The sequence below is a fragment of the Cibotium barometz genome, chromosome 18 (assembly GCF_041138505.1).
Source record: "Cibotium barometz isolate CiBa-2024 chromosome 18, ASM4113850v1, whole genome shotgun sequence".
NCBI lineage: Eukaryota > Viridiplantae > Streptophyta > Polypodiopsida > Cyatheales > Cibotiaceae > Cibotium > Cibotium barometz.
Genome location: NC_141063.1, coordinates 34,367,322 through 34,385,431, shown reverse-complemented (window position 1 = coordinate 34,385,431; position 18,110 = coordinate 34,367,322). Strand labels below are relative to the sequence as shown.

The following is an 18,110-nucleotide window of genomic DNA, read 5'->3' as shown; positions in this document are numbered from 1 at the left end:
TGTCTTCTGTATTCTAGGATGAGCAGCACTCGGACTATCATGACATTCATATAAAATACAGTGCCTAATGTCTGAGTCCGAAGGTATACATACTCTACATTTGTAAAGTAGGTAACCATTATCGATGGAAATTTTTTTCCAACAATTTCTTTCATCACTTGTACGTGACATGTCTCCTTGAGACATCTCTCAAGACTTACCATTAGTGGAAGTGCGTGTCTCGTTAACGGGGCTATCTTTATTTATAGTCAAGGGATTCCTCTTCTCTATGACACACGTGGGTATAATGCGGATCATCAACGCACTTCCCCTTGAGTGATTTCAAAACATCACTCTTAATTTGAGTAAAACTCAACTCGTTAACCATGGGCATGCGACTTAGTGAATCGGTTACCACATTGTAATATCTGACCTTTCAACTCTCTTTGACTAGATAGCCATTTGATACTCTCATGATCAAAGACTATCTCAAATCTGGCACCATATAAAAAATGCCTCCACTTCTTTAAGGCATGAATTATAGCATATAACTCCCTTTCATAAGCTGAATAATTTTGTTGAGCTTTGTCCAACTTTTTACTTCAAATGTGATAGGTTTTCCCCCTTGTAAGAGGACTGCACCTATTGCATCATTACTAGAATTTGTCTCTACCACAAAGGGTTGATTTGGATCGACAACTTGGAGAACGAGAGCTATAGCTATAGCTACCTTAAGTTTTTCAAAACTTATTTGCTGTGGAAATCCCCCCAAATGAAGGTCTTTCCCTTTTCTTTAAGCTGATTCGTCCATCGATACAACTATCTTAGCATAATATTGAACATACTTTCTATAGAATCCATAAAAACCAAGAAGAAATTGTAATTCTTCTAAGTTTGTGGGATGTGGCCATTTCAATATGGCTTCAACTTTCATTGGATCCATACGAATTCCATCTTCTGAGATTATGTGGCCTAAGTATTGGATTTCTTTTACGAATAATTCACATTTTCTCTCTTTGGCATAAAGTGAATGCTTCCCGAGTAACTGAAATACTTGCCGTAAAGTGTTCAAGATGTTCTTTCTTAGTGCGACTATATATTAGGATATCGTTGAGGAAAACTACAACAAATTTTTTCTAAATAGGGTTTCAAGACACTATCCATAAGTGTCATGTATGTGGCCAGAGAATTAGTCAAACTGAAGGGCATGACTAAAAACTCATAGTGACCACACTTATTCGAAAAGCAGTCATTTGGACATCTGCTTCTTCCCGAATTCTCACTTGATGATATCCGGATCGTAAAATGATTTTCATAAAGTAATTTTCCCCTTGGAGTTGATCAAACAACTCATCTATTCGTGGGTGGCAAAGGATACTTATTCTTAATTTGTGATTGTATTCAAACCACGGTAGTCTATGCATGGTCACATAGACCCATCTTTTTTCTTCACCAATAGAATTGGTGAAGCCCAAGGCAAAGTGCTTGGTCGAATGAATCCACTTTTAAGGTATTCCTTTAGCTGTCGTTCTACTTCTTGTGCTTCCTTAAAACTAAGCCACTTACTAGCTTTGAGCCAGGTAGTACTTTAATTGGATGTTCAACATCACGGACAGGAGGTAGTCCTTCCGGTAATTCATTTGGAAATACATCTTTAAATCATTGTAACAATTATTTTAAGGATTCCTTAACCTTTTTATTGTTCACATGCTTTGATTGAAAAGAAGTCATGTAAACACTAATTGGATGTTCAACATCACGGACAGGAGGTAGTCCTTCCGGTAATTCATTTGGAAATACATCTTTAAATCATTGTAACAATTATTTTAAGGATTCCTTAACCTTTTTATTGTTCACATGCTTTGATTGAAAAGAAGTCATGTAAACACTGTGCTCACTCAAACCACTTATATTTTCACATGTGGAAATAGAAATGACATCATCAAGAATCATGCAACACAAAAAGATGTTTTCTACTTCATTAGCTTTTACAAGGCGATTGAGTTCCATAGAGCATATAAGAGGTGAAGAGGGTACATCATGTTCACCTTGCAAATGCACTTTCTTACCATCTACTTCAAACTTAAAAAAATTATGTAAATAACTTCTAGATAAAGATGGACCAATGTTATATAACCACTCACGGCCTAGAATAATATCTGCTCGAGTGATATGCATAACTTGAAAATCCAAATGCATCTCATGACCTTGAATGACTAACGGGGTATCAAGAACTACTATATCCCATACATCTTTATCATAACCGTTAATCAAAGAAACCACATATTTATGGTCACTTGAACTTTTCGGTAATTTTAATTTCTTGACTAAAGTATATTTCAAGAAATTATATGTGGCACTATCATCAATCTAACTCATACCTTGTGACCCTTAACGTGACCATACATTCGAACCAACTCATGTGGTCCAAATGTTGGCACCCACATTGATGACATGACACAACACTCATGAGTAGAATCAGCATGTTAAACTTGAACCTCTTTAAACTTATGAGAAGTCTCTAGAGGAAGCACTCATGAGTAGAATCAGCATGTTAAACTTGAACCTCTTTAAACTTATGAGAAGTCTCTAGAGGAAGCACTTGAATAGTGTGTACTTGCTTTTCTTTACTTTGATCACCCTCATTCTTCTCATTTTCTTTAAGTTTAGGACACTGTAGTTTACTATGACCCTTTAGGACACTGTAGTTTACTATGACCCATGCAGTGAAAACATAAATTTTCTTTTTTAGCTCTTTCAAAGTCCTCATGCTTTAGAAATTTTTGTGGTCCTTTAGACTTCTTAGATTGGTCATTCTTTTGGTTAGGTCCCTTCCTCTTATTTCGACCTTGATGCTTGGAACCCTCGGACACACTAGGTGTTTGTTGTGCATTCTCTGCATGCTTTTTATTTCTGACAGTGTTGTCGAAAATCTGAGCAAACTTAATTGCTTCTTCTAAAAATTTCAGCTCATTTTGCCTAACTTGATTCTTATAGTCCGAGTCTAATCCGCAAATGAATCCACAAATCTTTTGAAAGTCATCCATTCCTTTCAACTTGAGAATGATTTCTCTATAGTTGGAGATATACTGATGTGAGATTTCTCATCTCACAATTGTCCCACGCTTCCCAATTATGATCCATCTCATTCTCAAGAAGAAATTCTTTCCTGAATGCACTTTCAAATTCAGCCTATGTAGTAGGCCGAGTTTCAAACTCCAAGCTCATCCAGCACTTGTTTGCTTTACCTCTCCTAGAGTTAAGCTCACTTCAAGCACGCGTATCTCCTCTAGAGTTTGGCACAATTGATGCAAATCCTGCCACTTTTGTAAAAAAGTATTGACCACATCCTTATTGCGTTCCTTCTCCTCCCCATTAAAAGTCGGAGGTTTCAGATCTTTTAGAATATCAGAAACATATCTAGAGTGAGATGTACCGACATTCATGTTGCCCCCTTGGGCGGGAGCTACTAGCATCCCTCCCATTGAAGCACTTATGGTGGTAGAAGCTTGCCTATTATTCTTTAACTCCTGGAGAGAGAGAAGTATCGTATCGTACTTGGCCTTAATGTCCAAAGTACGGGACTCTAGAGCCTTAAACTATTTAGTACTAACCAAATGATCATCAAGAAGATCATCGTCTATCATTGTGACATCGGGATCGGCCACTACCTTTTTTGTGTCTAACAAAGGTCTGGGACCTCCACTTCCAGAATCATTAGAGTTATTAGCGATGTAAAAATCAGAGAGTCGTGGTTGAGAAGTACCATCACATCTTTGAAAGAAAAGCTCAAAACTCCACTTGAATACTCCACTGCATGAATAGCCATTGAGGTGCAAAGGTATAAACTTTTTAAGGCTGTAAAAGAAATTTGATTTTCTATTTTTTTTTAAAAATCTATGAATTTGAAGCTCCAACGCACGATTGAGACGACATCAATTTGTTGAAGCTTCAGTCCGCTAAATGGTGGTGGCGTGGACTGCTGAGAGAACAAACATATGGCTGCTTTGTCTAATGTGCTCTGCAGTATTACTGGCCAAAAAACCAGTATGTGAGAGAGAGAGAGAGAGAGAGAGAGAGAGAGAGAGAGAGAGAGAGAACTTGGTTGTGTCTCTCCTTGCAGCTGTGCGTGCAGCTCTTGCGCGCTCAGATGATGAGAGGACGCTGTAGCGCTGCTAGATCTTAACGCTTTGATACCAATATAAGGGTCGCATTCAACATACGACCTCCTTCCAAAGAACTGGACTGAGAGCCCTCTTCTTTTCTCCACGCAACCATAGCCATCTACACGACTACTCCAGCTATCCTTCTACTTTTTACTATTCTAGGCTTTTGGCCACACTTAGCCAACACCTCTTAAAATGTGTGTGACCACTTTTCTATTGCGCACCACCGAGTGTCCCCTAGCTTGGCCATGTTGGCTCCCACCTCGCTCGTGCCTTGTCCAGGGACAGTTGAGCTCTCTAGGTTCCCAATATTACCTTTGTCATGATAGATAGAAAGATTCAAGCAAGTGCTAGAAGACATGCTTTGAGCATATGTCAGTAAAAAGCAATCAAATTGGGAGGAGTACTTGCCACTGTCAGAATTTGCTTATAATAGTTCAAAACATTCGGCGATTGGATTTAGCCCATTCATCTTGATTTAAGGCTTTTAGCCGAGATCTCCTTTAGCCATAGGGCTAGAGAAGGAGAAAATTTAGGCTGTCAAGGATTTCCTTGAGGACATGTAAGATATGCTAAAAGCAACAAGAGATAGCATTCGTAGTGCATAAGATCGTGCAAAACGTATGCTAACAAGAGCCACAAAGAAGTGACCTTTGAAGAGGGTGACTATTTTCTTGAAAGTCCCTGCAAAGTCGGAGACTCTCAAGATGGGAAAGTGTCAAAAGCTTTCTCCATTTAAAATCCTTAAGATTGGTAGCATAGCATATAAACTTGAGTTGTCGGAGACATCTCGAGTACATCCTATTTTTCGTGTCAGTAGAATACGAAAAATAATGGATCATGAGGATAACATAGTTACTCTTGATATTTTGGTGGAACTTACTGAACGAACGGCTCTTCCACATGAACCCGAGAAGATTCTTGGATTTAGAGATTGGAGCAAGAGGCATACTGTGTACTGAGTGGCACTTGTCAAGTGGATGGACATAGACGAGGAAGCGTCCTCTTGGGAACACTTGAGTATGCTTACCCAAAAACTATCCTCAATTTGTTTTTAAGGACAAAAACTCTTCTTAAGGGCGATGTAATATCATGTAGCTTGTAAAAATAGGATACGTAGGGTGTTAACCTATTCCTAGGGTTAACAAGAGCTACCGCCATTATCTTACATCAAGGAGTCAAGGTCGATACACCAAAGGGCCATACATTCAAGATATGAAGCAATGGTGTCCAAAGCTACAACTTGGACGGGTGCCCGTAATGGTGTGACAGAGTATTTATTACGATTCCCGCTTCAAGAGCGTGTGGTAGCAAGTTAGGATGAAGTCCCAAGTAATGTACTTCATGGATATATTATGAGATTAGTCATTATAATAGCATTAGGTCTCTTATGAGCCTAAAGTGCCCGATCGGCCATAGTTTAAGTGAGTGTGAACACTTATGGCCATGTATATAAGTGAATTTCTCTCATAATATGATATACTCTTCCATTGTGCAATTGAGTCTTGCTCTTGCTAATCTCTCTCCCTAATGCATGCTAGTGAGTGTGTGTGTGTGTGTGTGACGTGAGGTGAGAGAAGGAACGAGTATCCGTAGTGCAACGTGGAAGTGTGACAACGCTCGCTATGCATTACCCATTGCCCATTATCTTGATTAATGGTTTCCCATGAAAAAGATATGGATTTGATGGTGATTTGTGAAATTGTGTGTGATTTGGTGTAGAATAATTCTCTTTTTTGTTTTGAAAAGAATGCTTTTTTGCTTAATTTCTAACTTAATTTGTTGTTTTTATTGTTGGATAATGTGGTTTTTCATGTTCTTAAGGCTTGCACATAGAGTGTATTAGGTTTAGTTTGATGCATTGTATCAAACAATGTAATAGAATGCATTTTTTAGTGAATGTTAGCTCTCTTTAGTGTTAAACATAGAACTAAAATCATTAATTTTAGCAATTTGTGTGTTTTTTGTTGGAATTGTATGCATTAGAGTGTGAGCAACCATTAGGAGTAGCTTAATCCTTCTAAAAATTTCTCAAAAACATAAAAAAACTCTTGAAAATGACTAATTTCTCTTAATTGACTGGTTTTTGTCATTAAGGGTGATTAATCCACTGTAAGAGACAAAAAGTTAGAAAATGGGATATTTTGAGTCCAAATTAATCATGTAAGTAGTCGAAATTAGTGTTTTTGAGTGTTTTGCGAGCATCTACATGCATCAAAACACCTAATTACATCAATTGGAAGAATTTGACTCTCTTTTGCTTAGTCGAAATTAGTGTTTTTGAGTGTTTTGCAAGCATCTACATGCATCAAAACACCTAATTACATCAATTGGAGGAATTTGACTCTCTTTTGCTTAATTTTATCTTAAAAGAAGACACCAAAATTAAGAGCTTAATTAATCTCAAATTATACATTAATTTAGACGTTAGTTGATGCACATAACTTAGAAATTCCTTGCTCTATCGAATTATGTACTCAATTGGGTGAATTAATTAGTGATTAAGGGTTAATTAGAGGTCTTGATTAGTGTAAAAGAGAGAAAGATTAGTAAAAAAATTAATCTTTGATTAATTCTTAATCACTTTTTTACATAACTCATTAAGACTAATGAGCATTGAATGAGTAGATGCTCATGAGTTGTCAAATTGTCCATTTTGGGAGTCATTTATAAAGGGTCTAAGGGGGTGCTAAAAAGGTTGACTTTTTTATTCCCACTTATCTTTCTGGAAAAATGCCCATATCTCCTTAATTTTAAATTCAAAAAATATCCCCCCCCAAACAAAGAAATTCGTATTTCCCACTAGAATTTAAAAAAATAATTAAAAAAATGATTCACGCATGAACCATTTTCTACTCACGCCTTAAGGTCTCACGGCCTAAAGGTTCACGTCCCAATTAAAAAAATCAAATTTAATTTCGTGAAGTTCGGTTCACAGCGTCGTGAAACACTAAGCATTTCACGGCATGAAGCACTAGGCATCTCATGACGTGAAACAGTAAAAAAATCAACTTTATTTTTTTCGTGAAGTCCGGTTCACGGAGTGAAAACACTTAGCATTTCACGGCGTGAAACACTAAATATCTCACGGCGTGAAACACTAAATATCCCACAACGTGAAACAATCCAAAAAAAAAAAATTAAATCTGATAAAATCCGCTTCATGCCCTGAATTGCACCCTGCTAGTTCACGACGTGAAAGGGAGACTTCAGAAAACACCCTTGTTTTTCGAGGCTCGTATCTTCTAAAGTGTGAATCCGATGAGGGCAATCTAGTGCTCATCAGAAAGCCGACATCGAGCTCTTCAAATTTGGTCTCAGCATTTTGGCCTCCGACCAGTAGCCTCGAAATTTGACTCCTAGAAATCGAGGCAAAAAACAGCCCGAAATGCACTAAAAATCACAAAAAACAGCGCGTGGAAACGACTTCGAACCATATTCGGGCTACTTTTTGAGGGTCTAAACAACAAAATCACAAACGTCTCAGAGAAACAAAGTTGTACTCCAAAAATACTACAACTCTCTCATACAGAGTTTTTCCAAATTCCTTTTGGAACACCTTCAAAAACGTGCTGCGAAACAGGGAAAAAATTCATGAATTTTTTTTTCATCTTGAGACAGTGAGATGGAATATAGGTTTTAGGACCTCCTCTTCCATCTGAGAAGTTACTAGCATGCACTTTTTTTTCGAAAAAATATCCCTAAGAGCGTGTGCATGTAGCGTCTAAGCTAATTAGGGTAAACAGACTGATATTCGTTTACTACTACCACACCGGATCAGCTCCATCTTGGTTAGACCCCATACCCACGCCGGTGGGTAACTCAGCCCTACTGATGCAAGAAACAACTCCCTTTGTATGTGCCACGGTGCCAAATTACAACGAGGATGGGATTGAATATTTAAACCTTGATCTCACATTTCACGCATATCTCTGATTTTGCATTCAATGCTTACCTAACCCACACTTCTAATAAGCTGCTTAATCTCCTTCATGCGATTGTTGAATATATGTGTGTTCGAATGTAGATTGATGAGCCATACTGCGTGAATTGGAATACACGAACAAAACACTATCTGAGCGGCATGCCCCAAGGTAGAGCATTTACTCGGTCCGATACTTCATCAAGACCATCACCATAATACTACTTAATGGAATGCCCAAGAAAAAGATGTATTTAGCTTAACTTAGACCCACCCTGCCATGGCCAATCTACGTTTATTAAAGATGACACGTCTCGTCCCCGACAATGAAGGTGATGTGTTGTGTCATCTCTATATTATCTTAAGGAAGAGTTTCACAAAGCTACCACATGGCAAGAATTGGGAGGTTCGGGAAGGAGAGGAAGAGGTTTGAGTAAAATGAGTCTCAAAAGACGTGCAAAACACAGGTTGCCCACTAGTATATCTCAACAAATCGAAGACGAGCCATGAGTATCCTAGGTGAGTTTGCAGATGCAAGGGAGATAAGAACTTCTTTCCCCCCTTCCAACCTAGTGAAGTAGTTATGTCTCCAGCAATGAATGGAAATGCCTCTAATGGACTTAAACAACAATTGCGAATTCTCTTAGAACAAATTTAGGCTATGAGGTTTTCTTTGATGTAGGGTAACCAAGGGATGCAGAATATGAATGGAAGAGGACCTCCTTGCGGTCCAATTGATCTAAGGCCCAATGATGAATGGAGGAAGACCACCACATGCTTTAAATGTGGAGAGATGGGACACATATCTACATAATGTCCCTATGTTGGTGAGCAACAAGGAGATTGACCCTTTTCAATTCTTACAGAGGCAACTTACGACACGAGGCTAGAATATGGAGAAGGTATTTAAGATTTATGAGGTCCTTCAAATGATAATTCTGCTAATGTGAATGGTTTTTTGATAGATGAATGAAGAAACATGGCTAGAGATCTCTTTTCCAATATTGTTGGGTTGTAGAAATATGAATTCACTTTCCTTGTTGTTGAGGATTCAATTTGATCATCACTTGTTGATGTTTATACTTGTAAAGAAGGTACCATATTGGTTACAGAGGCTAAAAGATAAGCATTGAATCATGAAGGACCAACACTTATGAATGCCTATACATTTGTTTTTTATGGTTCTTTCAAGAAAATTTTGGATTAAGCTAGTGGAGAATTTGTGGTCTATGATCCTCGAGGAAATGTGTTGAAGAAGCAAGGACTAAAACTTGAAGCCAAAAGTAATAATGAAGTGGAGTATTCAACCTTGCATTAAAGCCTTTCACATTTTCTAGAACTTGGTATCACAAGACTAGTGATCAAAGTGGATGCTTTCTTGTTGATGAAACAAGTTCTAGGTGTCTGAGAGACTAATGTGCTAGCCTTAAGGCTCTTGTGAACCAAATCAAGAGGCTACATGGGCATTTTGAAACATGGAGTCGCCAATGGAGGGTACGCCAGACCTCTTGAGGCTATGATAACGGGATGTGAGAAAATATAGAAAGCAAAAAAAAAAACCATGTGTACTTGCTCACTAAGGAGCAATTGACAGCATTAAATATAGCAACGATAGAGGGACTACATGGGCCGACACCCTCACTGAACCCAATGGCTGACATCTTCGAACCATTGAGATCTATGCCCCAACTGCAACTCCCAATACCATTTGCCATGCCAACAACAAGAGTGTCATCAGGTTTTACACCCCCTGTCACTTCAATCCCACTAGGCTTTGGTCCTTTACCTAACATTCCCACCAATCTTATAGGTACCAACCCTTTTCAACCCCTGGATGCCCACACCTTAGATATACTGACTAGTCTAGGAAGGGGGGTTCACCAAGGACTGAGTGAGTCCCTACCCATAAGAGCACTTACATACGGCCTAAGTGACTCATACAAAAATATGGCCGTACAGATTTCCACAATTATGGCTAGTTGATGGTTCATCACATTGATGCCGGCGATCAAGACCAACTTCATAACCTTGAAAACAGCCTTTATCCATGATTTTTCAAGACAAGGTGATCGGTGGAGTGCAACAAAAGAACTCTATTTAATTTAGCACATAAACCAAACGTATAACTATTAGAGACTTTATCCTATGGATAAAACTCTTAGACTCATGATGTGAGTCATGGGAAAAATTAAACAATTTTCAATTGAAAAGGTGTTTCATGATGGGCTAAAAGAAAAACAGCTTACACAACTTGATCATTGTATCCAATCCAGAAACATTTAATCAATGTTGTAAAGAAGCTATATGTTTAGATGACAACATGATGGAAGATGATCATGCTACGAGATGTTCCTCATCTAAACCAAGTGAAGCAATGGCAAAAGAAAGATCGATCTCGGAATTGTCCTTCACCGAATTCTATGTAGCCTTGCTTAAAAGCTTTTAATCGACATCTCTAAGAGGGGATGAGCTCCTTCAAAACCAACCATTCTTAATGCCTTTACAAGTGAGGAGCGAAATGCCTTGTGTTAAGTGCAATCAGTACGACCATCCTAATCCCCCCATTGTGCATACAAGGCACCTATCTTTCTGTACTGCATATATTGTAACTCCTTTGGTCATGATACTACAAAGTGTCCCAATTCATCATCAACAAGTGACTCAAAACCTCCATCTCCTGTACACCAAACACAAATAGTCGAAAGGGTAGAAACTGCTCAAGAAGCAATAAATCAAACACTTCAATGTTTCTATTGTCGTGGACCTCACAAAGTGGCAGACTACACAGTTTTTATAATACTTCCATGCCCATACTCACTGACACTTTGCAACCCATGTGTGAACGATGTGGCATTGATCACATGTTCCAAGATTGCCCAAGACGAGTTGCTTCAATAATGCAACTTGTCTCACAAAATCCAACTCTTAACATCTTAAGTGTACAAAACGGACAATCGTCCACGGTACCCTTGAATGTGCTAACACGCTTACAAGCCAAGGCAGGAGAGATAATAAAAAAGAATGCCAAAGATAACACTTCAAAATGGGTAGAAGAACATGCCTTAAAGTAGGAACTAAAAGAGAAAACAAAGCTTTCTAAACGAAAGAAAAACAAGGGGCATCAACCTATCGAAACCAAAGCTGAATTAAAGGACAGGGAAAAGAAGCATGTGAAGGACATAAATCCAAAAGGGGATATTAACCCAAAAGAGACAAAACCTACACATGATGCCGAAGCATCCACCTCAAAGGCCACCACAAAAACCACAAAACCCATATGTGTGACACAGGAGGATACAAAATCCCAAAAGAAAGTTTGTTCTCATTGCATGGGCAAACATACTGAAAACTTGACAATCCAAAGAAAGTCAGAAGATGAAACAAGTTCTAGTACATTGCTGAGTGAGGATGAAACAAGTTCTGACTCTTCACTCCATGCACCTCACAAACCCATCAAGAAACTAGAACCTGCCCAACCACCCCAAATTGAAAATCATGATCATATGACATATGCAGAACGCAAAAAGCAAGCTAAGGAGAGCATGCTTAGCATGGTTGAGTGTCTTACAGGATCATTGGTTGTGATTGAACCTAATAATGCCAATCCTAAAAAAGCAACCAAAATACAAAACACAAAGGAGTACCACTTCCCCTTTCAAGAGGAAGACATACTCTCCACAGAAGAGTCATTAGAGAGAGATTGCACGAATTATGCGGTTGAGAAAGCACATGAGGAATTCGATGAATCCCTTACAAAAAGAAAGCAGTCTCTCAAATCCTCATTTGGAGGAATGCTCTTCTCTCATTGAACATTTGACAAGAATTCTGCCACACAAAAGGACTTCATCGAAGGCCAATTTCTTCAAATGATGCATGTCGCTTCAATGAATCAAATGAGGAATTGAGAATCACCAGCTCATTCTGATGATTATGTCTACATTCCTCTGGATCCTTCCCTCTGTTCTCTCCCATTATTATCTCTTAGCATCCCCACTAACACAAATCACATGTAACCTTGCTTATGATTGCCAAAAACAAAGTGAGCAAAAAAAAAGAGAAAAAGAAAAAGAAAATTAAAAAAAAGCTCACAAAAATATAAAAAATGCAATCACTTGCACAAAAACCCCATCCCCCCACCCCAATAAACCACTAACCTTTTCATTCACTAACTAGCTTTTCTTATTACTTCCGGAGGAACAAAGACCCATTGAACGTCACTCAACATTAAAGCCATCGACAAAGCTTGTCCATTCTCCCCACACAAAGGTCTTCAATGCGATCACGAGAGGACTTGATCGCCATCAGGAAGGGGGGAATGTTAACCCATTCCTCGGGTTAAAAAGAGCCACCACCATTATCTTACATCAAGGAGTCAAGGTAGATACACCAAAGGGTCATACATTCAAGATATGAAGCAATGGTGTCTAAAGCTACAACTTGGACGGGCGCCCGTAATGTTGTGACGGGGTGATTCCTGCTTCAAGGGCATGTGGTAGCAAGTTAGGATGAAGTCCCAAGTGATTTACTTCATGGATATATTATGAGAGTAGTCATTGTAATAGCATTTAGCCTCTTATGAGCCTAAAGTGCCTGGCCCACCACAGTTTAAGTGAGTGTGAACACTTATGGCCATGTATATAAGTGAATTTCTCTCATAATACGATATACTCTCCCATTGTGCAATTGAGTCTTGCTCTTGCTAATATATCTCCCTAATGCATGGTAGTGAGTGTGTGTGAGTGAAGTGAAGTGAGGTGAGAGGAGGGATGACTATCCGTAGTGCAACACAACAGTGTGACAACGGTCATGGGAGGTGCGGTAGAATTGCTTCTCAAGGAGTTGTAGTGCTTGGAGACCTCAAGGGTTACGAGCTCGGCCATTGAAAAGATCCTCACAATAGTTACGATTCACTAGGTAATCTCTTGTTGGATGTGTTTCAAGGGGGGTTAGGGTGAGCCATAACATAGGGATCGATTGGACATGGAGCCTAATCGTCTTGGTGGAGTGCGATCAGCAACAAGGGTGACTAGGTTTCACGGGTGAGGTGCGGCGGGGGCGACTGGGCAAGCCTAGCAGTGTGGTGCTTATCCACAACGGCTGGGTGGTGAAGAAGAGATGTCCTCTCGTCCCTCATCTCGGTGACTATGGTGTCTTCTTGATTGGCAATGCAACACTCTATTTGAATAGGAGCTCCGATGACAAGTGATTATTAGAAGTTGTGCACATGGAAGTTGCATGGAGGATGAGGGACACTCATTCCAGACTAAGAAGAAAGGTAAAAAGTAGGTATTGGACGTTCAAGAAGAACTAAAGGCCACCCTAGCTAAGCTTGCTAGAGGACATGCAGTAAAAAATGGATTCAAAGGATGGATATTTAGTGTGTACAAAGTGTAAAAATTGGGGGCACACTAAGAAGGAATGTCAGCTTCCCCCTCAGCTATGTGTAGCAAGACCAACCAAACCATTGATAACTGCTACTACTATACTAGGAATAAGAAGCTTAGGGAGATGGAGAGGCAAAAACATCAATAGTCACCTCTAGACATCAATCAAGTAAGCCGTAGCACCTCAAAGCAACTACACGTATGGAAGAGGGCAAGAAGTGGAAGGTTTGGCCAAAGGGGAGCACAACATGCCTGGTCACAAACGGGCAGATTGTCTTTTCTAGATCAAACATCAATAGGAGTTGTAGGATATAAGAGAACCGAGAAATGCAGTTCTAGGTGGATCTGATTCAACTGTGAACATGGTTAAAGTGGATGCCACATCCAGAAGAGTGAAAGAAAAGCCCCTAGGAGTATTAGTAGTGACAAAGTTATAGGGAAATGGAAAAGAAATGGCAAAGAAAAGAGCTAATTCAAAAATACAGAGAAATTCATAACAATGACTGGGGCAAAAGAAAGTCTAAGCTAAAGTCACCAAGCTTATGCATAAGGGGTGATCTGGACAATACAGGAAAGCCCACACCTACAAGAGCAAGCTATAGAAAATCTAGAGAAGACCACTCTAGCGAGAAGAAACAAGACATTGCCGTAGTCAAAATGCCACGAGGTAGCTATACGAAAGGCATTAGATGAAGCAATCAAGATGCCACGAGGTACCTACGGAAGCAAGATAGTCAAAAGGAGCGTAAAGAAATCTAGATTGACAAAACCTCCTTGCAAGGGAATTCGAGCGGTGGATACCAAAGACAAGGGGCAAATGGAACCTAGACCAAAAATAGGTAAGGAAGAAGAAGCCTAGAGAAAGAGGAGTCAAGCAAGCAAGGGACTAATGAGACTTAAATGGAGTATGATATGTGGGAAGATCTAAGCAAAATGGGATTAAACATGACTCTATACCAAATCTTGAACTTGGTGCCTAATTACAAGAAAAACTACTCTAAAAGATAAATCTGGCAAAACTCCCACGCATTGATATAGAGGCACTATTAGGTGTCCCAATGCATCATGTATATGACAAATCATAGAATTGGACACACTAATAGAGAGCCAATACATAACCTTGTTGTGGCCCTCTCATGGCATGCCTTTTAAAAAAAAAAGGGGATATTTTGTGGCCCTCTCATGGCATGCCTTAAAGGCATGTACCTGTTGTGCCTTAAAGGCTTGTACTTGTTGTGGAGTGGGATTTTCTTTTGGAAGCTCGGGCTCCTTGTTACCTATAATAAACTCCCAATATCCTTCCCATGAGGAAGTTTTTCATCATGCACTTCCACACTTGGAAGTTATTGTTATATCCAGCTTCTAACCCATAATTTGGGATAGATTGTCACACATTGTTACATGTAGTATCTTTCACCTACACAAAAATGGTGTTCTTTAGGCTACACAAAACTTGCATTAACTTTCACCTACACCAAATATGTTTTCTTTAGGCGAAAAAAACTTGCAATAACTTTGTCATACACTAAATATGGTATTCTTTAGGCCAAACAAAACTTGTAGTAACTTTTACACTTACAACAATCCAACAATGTTCAACAATATGTTTGACAAATACCAGTGGTACTATAAACATGTTAGTAGCCACTTTATATAAAGCAATCACATAAACATAAATCTTCCATACCATGTGCAGATCCTAAAATCTCTATAGTAGGCACTTCACATCAACCACTATGTATAATAAGTTTCAATAGGTATGTGCAATATATGCTCAGAAACAATGTACAACTAAAAATTGTCACTATCGACTAGTTGAAGAGCTTCTATGAAAACTTTGTAGGTCCAAAATGACTCTAAAGGCCCTAAGATATAAGAGTGTCCCCTTTTGCTATTCCTATAATGCTGTTGTCCTTGACTTGGAGCTAACATGCATAGATTTGCTTCTGAATCAAAGGGAAAGAAATAGAGTTACACTTACCCACGCAACACTACTTCTTTTTCTTGCCTTTTTCTTGTCTCTTGACCTCGTTATATGCGAACCAAAGCTCTGATACCATGAGAAGAATATGGGACAGAGGGTGAGCTAACAAGGAAAAAGCATAGATGTGTAACCTTACAAATTAAACAATGGAAAAAGGATAGATGTGTTGATATCACCTCGGTAAGGTGTCCAACTACTATATCTCTCACACATTCTTCAAGATGGTGTTGAGGGAGATGATGCAGGCCTACTCCTCGCCTTCTTGATAATGCCCAAAAGTTGTTGTGGATGCTACTATCATCCTCATAATTAAGAAGCAATCACATCAATCATAGATATGTTCTCTAAACCATCCTCATAATTAAGATTTTATGAAATGATCATGAGACAATGATCAAAGCAAAAAGAAAAACCTAATATAATACCCGCTTTATCCCCCTAGTAAACAAGAAGGGAGATAGATATGCTCTCGAAATCATCCTTATAATAAAGATTTTATGAAATGATCACAAGATAATGCTCAAAGCTAAAATGGCACTTTGATGTCGAGCAAGGAGTCTACCTCCAATACATCAATAATTTATCTTTAAAATAAGGTTTACCCTTAGAAGAAGGCAAATGAGAACTTCACTTTGATGATCACTAATTAAAGTGTGCATCTTTCTAAATCAAGTGAGCATCTTTGTGAAGCCTAGATGTGCATGGAAAGAGAGTGATTGAAAGATAATGATTTTAGGCTACTCTTCAAGTATGAGAGTAGGAGGAGCCTTTTGAAACTCCGAGGTCCATGTTTTACAAATAATGAACTTTATGTAAGCGAGGGGGCACTAAGCAATGGCACTAACTATAGGATGGTGATTACAACACAAATGGCAATGGAAAAGCAGGTTAAGTGCTGGCGCAGGCATTTGTAAAGTGCGCGAGCTGAGCCGCCAATTCCTGTGCTTCTGGGCAATGGGGCTCGAAGATATGGAAAGCATGGCCTTTACCTGGCGTGATGACAAGCTGAACATTTTTGCACACGCACTTCACAAGCTCGTAGAAGTGGAGGGTGAGGTCGTAGCGGAAGTCGGTCTCCGCCACGCTGATCAGGATGTTGGGGTAGGCGGCGAGCGGCGTTAGCGAGGGGGCGGACGGGTGGACCGGATTGATGGGCGCGTAGTTCAGATCCTGTCCGGGCGGAAGTGCCAATTCATACAGGCGCTCTACTTGCAGATCGTCCAGCTCCGTGTCCACCATGGAGCCCTTCTTGGCCTCTGAGTGAAACCCTGGCTGGATAAGGAGCAGCCCTTTGATGCACACTGGCGACAGATCGATACACGAAGCTTTCATGGCCACGTTGAACATGATAGTGGCGCCCGCGCTCTCGCCTGCTAAGAAGCACTTGGAGAAATCGGCTAGGCCCTGTTTGAGCCAGGGATCTGAGGCGCCCGTGAGCTGCCCTTTGGCCTGGGCCAGCAGCCATTGCAGGGCGTGGTAGCCGTCGTCGTAGGCGGCGGGAAGGCGGTGCTCGGGCGCCAGGCGGTAGGACAGAGAGAGCCAGATGGAGTTGGATTTCTTGGCCATGGTGTTGCAGAAGGCGTGGAAGGGCGGCCAGTTGGGCTCCCCAAGGCAGTAACCTCCTCCATGGGCATACAGGACCACGGGCTTGGGCGCCGTCTCCTCTTGTTCGTGTTGGGGTAGGAAAATGCGCAGCCACAAGGAACCCCCAGCATCGCCCAGCGGCACATCCCTGGTCGCCACCCCATCCACAAACTCCGAGCACGCAGCAGCGAGCGGCACATGGGGTCGCTCCATGCCTAGAACTGGAACCGCAAACATGCCCCTCTCGCTCTTCTCTCCCTCTAATCTCTTAGGTGTGTCAGAGCCGATGCAGACAGAGTAAGTTCTGTTTAATAAAGAGAAGATAGAACTACAAAACGTTTTTGTTCCAAAAGCATAACTCCTATCTTCTTTATCATATACTTACAACATATACATACAAAATGTTTTTGTTCCAAAAGCATAACTCGAGTCCTATCTTCTTTATCATATACTTACAACATATACATACAAGACAAGTTGATGCTCTCTCTTAATAACCCCATTTTCTCCGTATTAAATAAAAAGGTTTACACCTATCTTCTTTATCAAGTTGATGCTCTCTCTTTGTCACTTTCTTAATAACCCCATTTACACCTATATATTTTCATTTTCTCTCTTTTCCTCCTCTACCTATGACGAAGGCTCACTTATCTACCACCTCATTAGAAATGTTTGTGCTAGAGAAGTCTCTTTATATTGTGGTCTACATAGAGCTTTTCCCCCTCGGGGAGTCTCTTTATACTGCTACCTACAAAGTCTCTCTCTCCCAATCGTGTGTTAAGAATAAGAGTTTATACCTCTCTACCTTTCATTTGGCACTTTCTCCGTAACACCTACTTGCGTGTTGAGATTGAGAGTTTATACCTCTTTAAATATATTCATTCACTTGTCAATTTCATTAGCCTCCCACAAGACTCACACTCCTAGTTTGTCTTGAATTCCATATGTATTCACAGGTCATTTTCATTAGCCTCCCACAAGACTCACACTCCTAGATTGTCTTGAATTCCATTCTTTCAAGTAAAAGTTTCATTTAGTTACACTTTCTTTAAGCTTCCCTTTGTGTTCCCTTGTAGACAATAGTAGCCTTC

At 39.9% G+C, this 18,110-nt stretch overlaps 1 protein-coding gene across 1 annotated transcript; it reads right to left on the bottom strand.

Moving 5' to 3' along the window:
• Positions 1-15,899: 15,899 nt before the first annotated feature.
• LOC147629234 (putative carboxylesterase 8) lies at positions 15,900-17,728 on the bottom strand. The gene has a single exon (XM_086812490.1). It carries the CDS (start codon positions 17,254-17,256, stop codon positions 16,324-16,326), a length of 933 nt encoding a protein of 310 aa, XP_086668616.1. The 5' UTR covers positions 17,257-17,728; the 3' UTR covers positions 15,900-16,323.
• Between the last annotated feature and the right edge of the window lie 382 nt (positions 17,729-18,110).

Excerpts from the sequence above, each read along its gene's own strand:
- LOC147629234 (XM_086812490.1), bottom strand. The coding sequence starts at position 17,256 with ATGTTTGCGGTTCCAGTTCTAGGCATGGAGCGACCCCATGTGCCGCTC.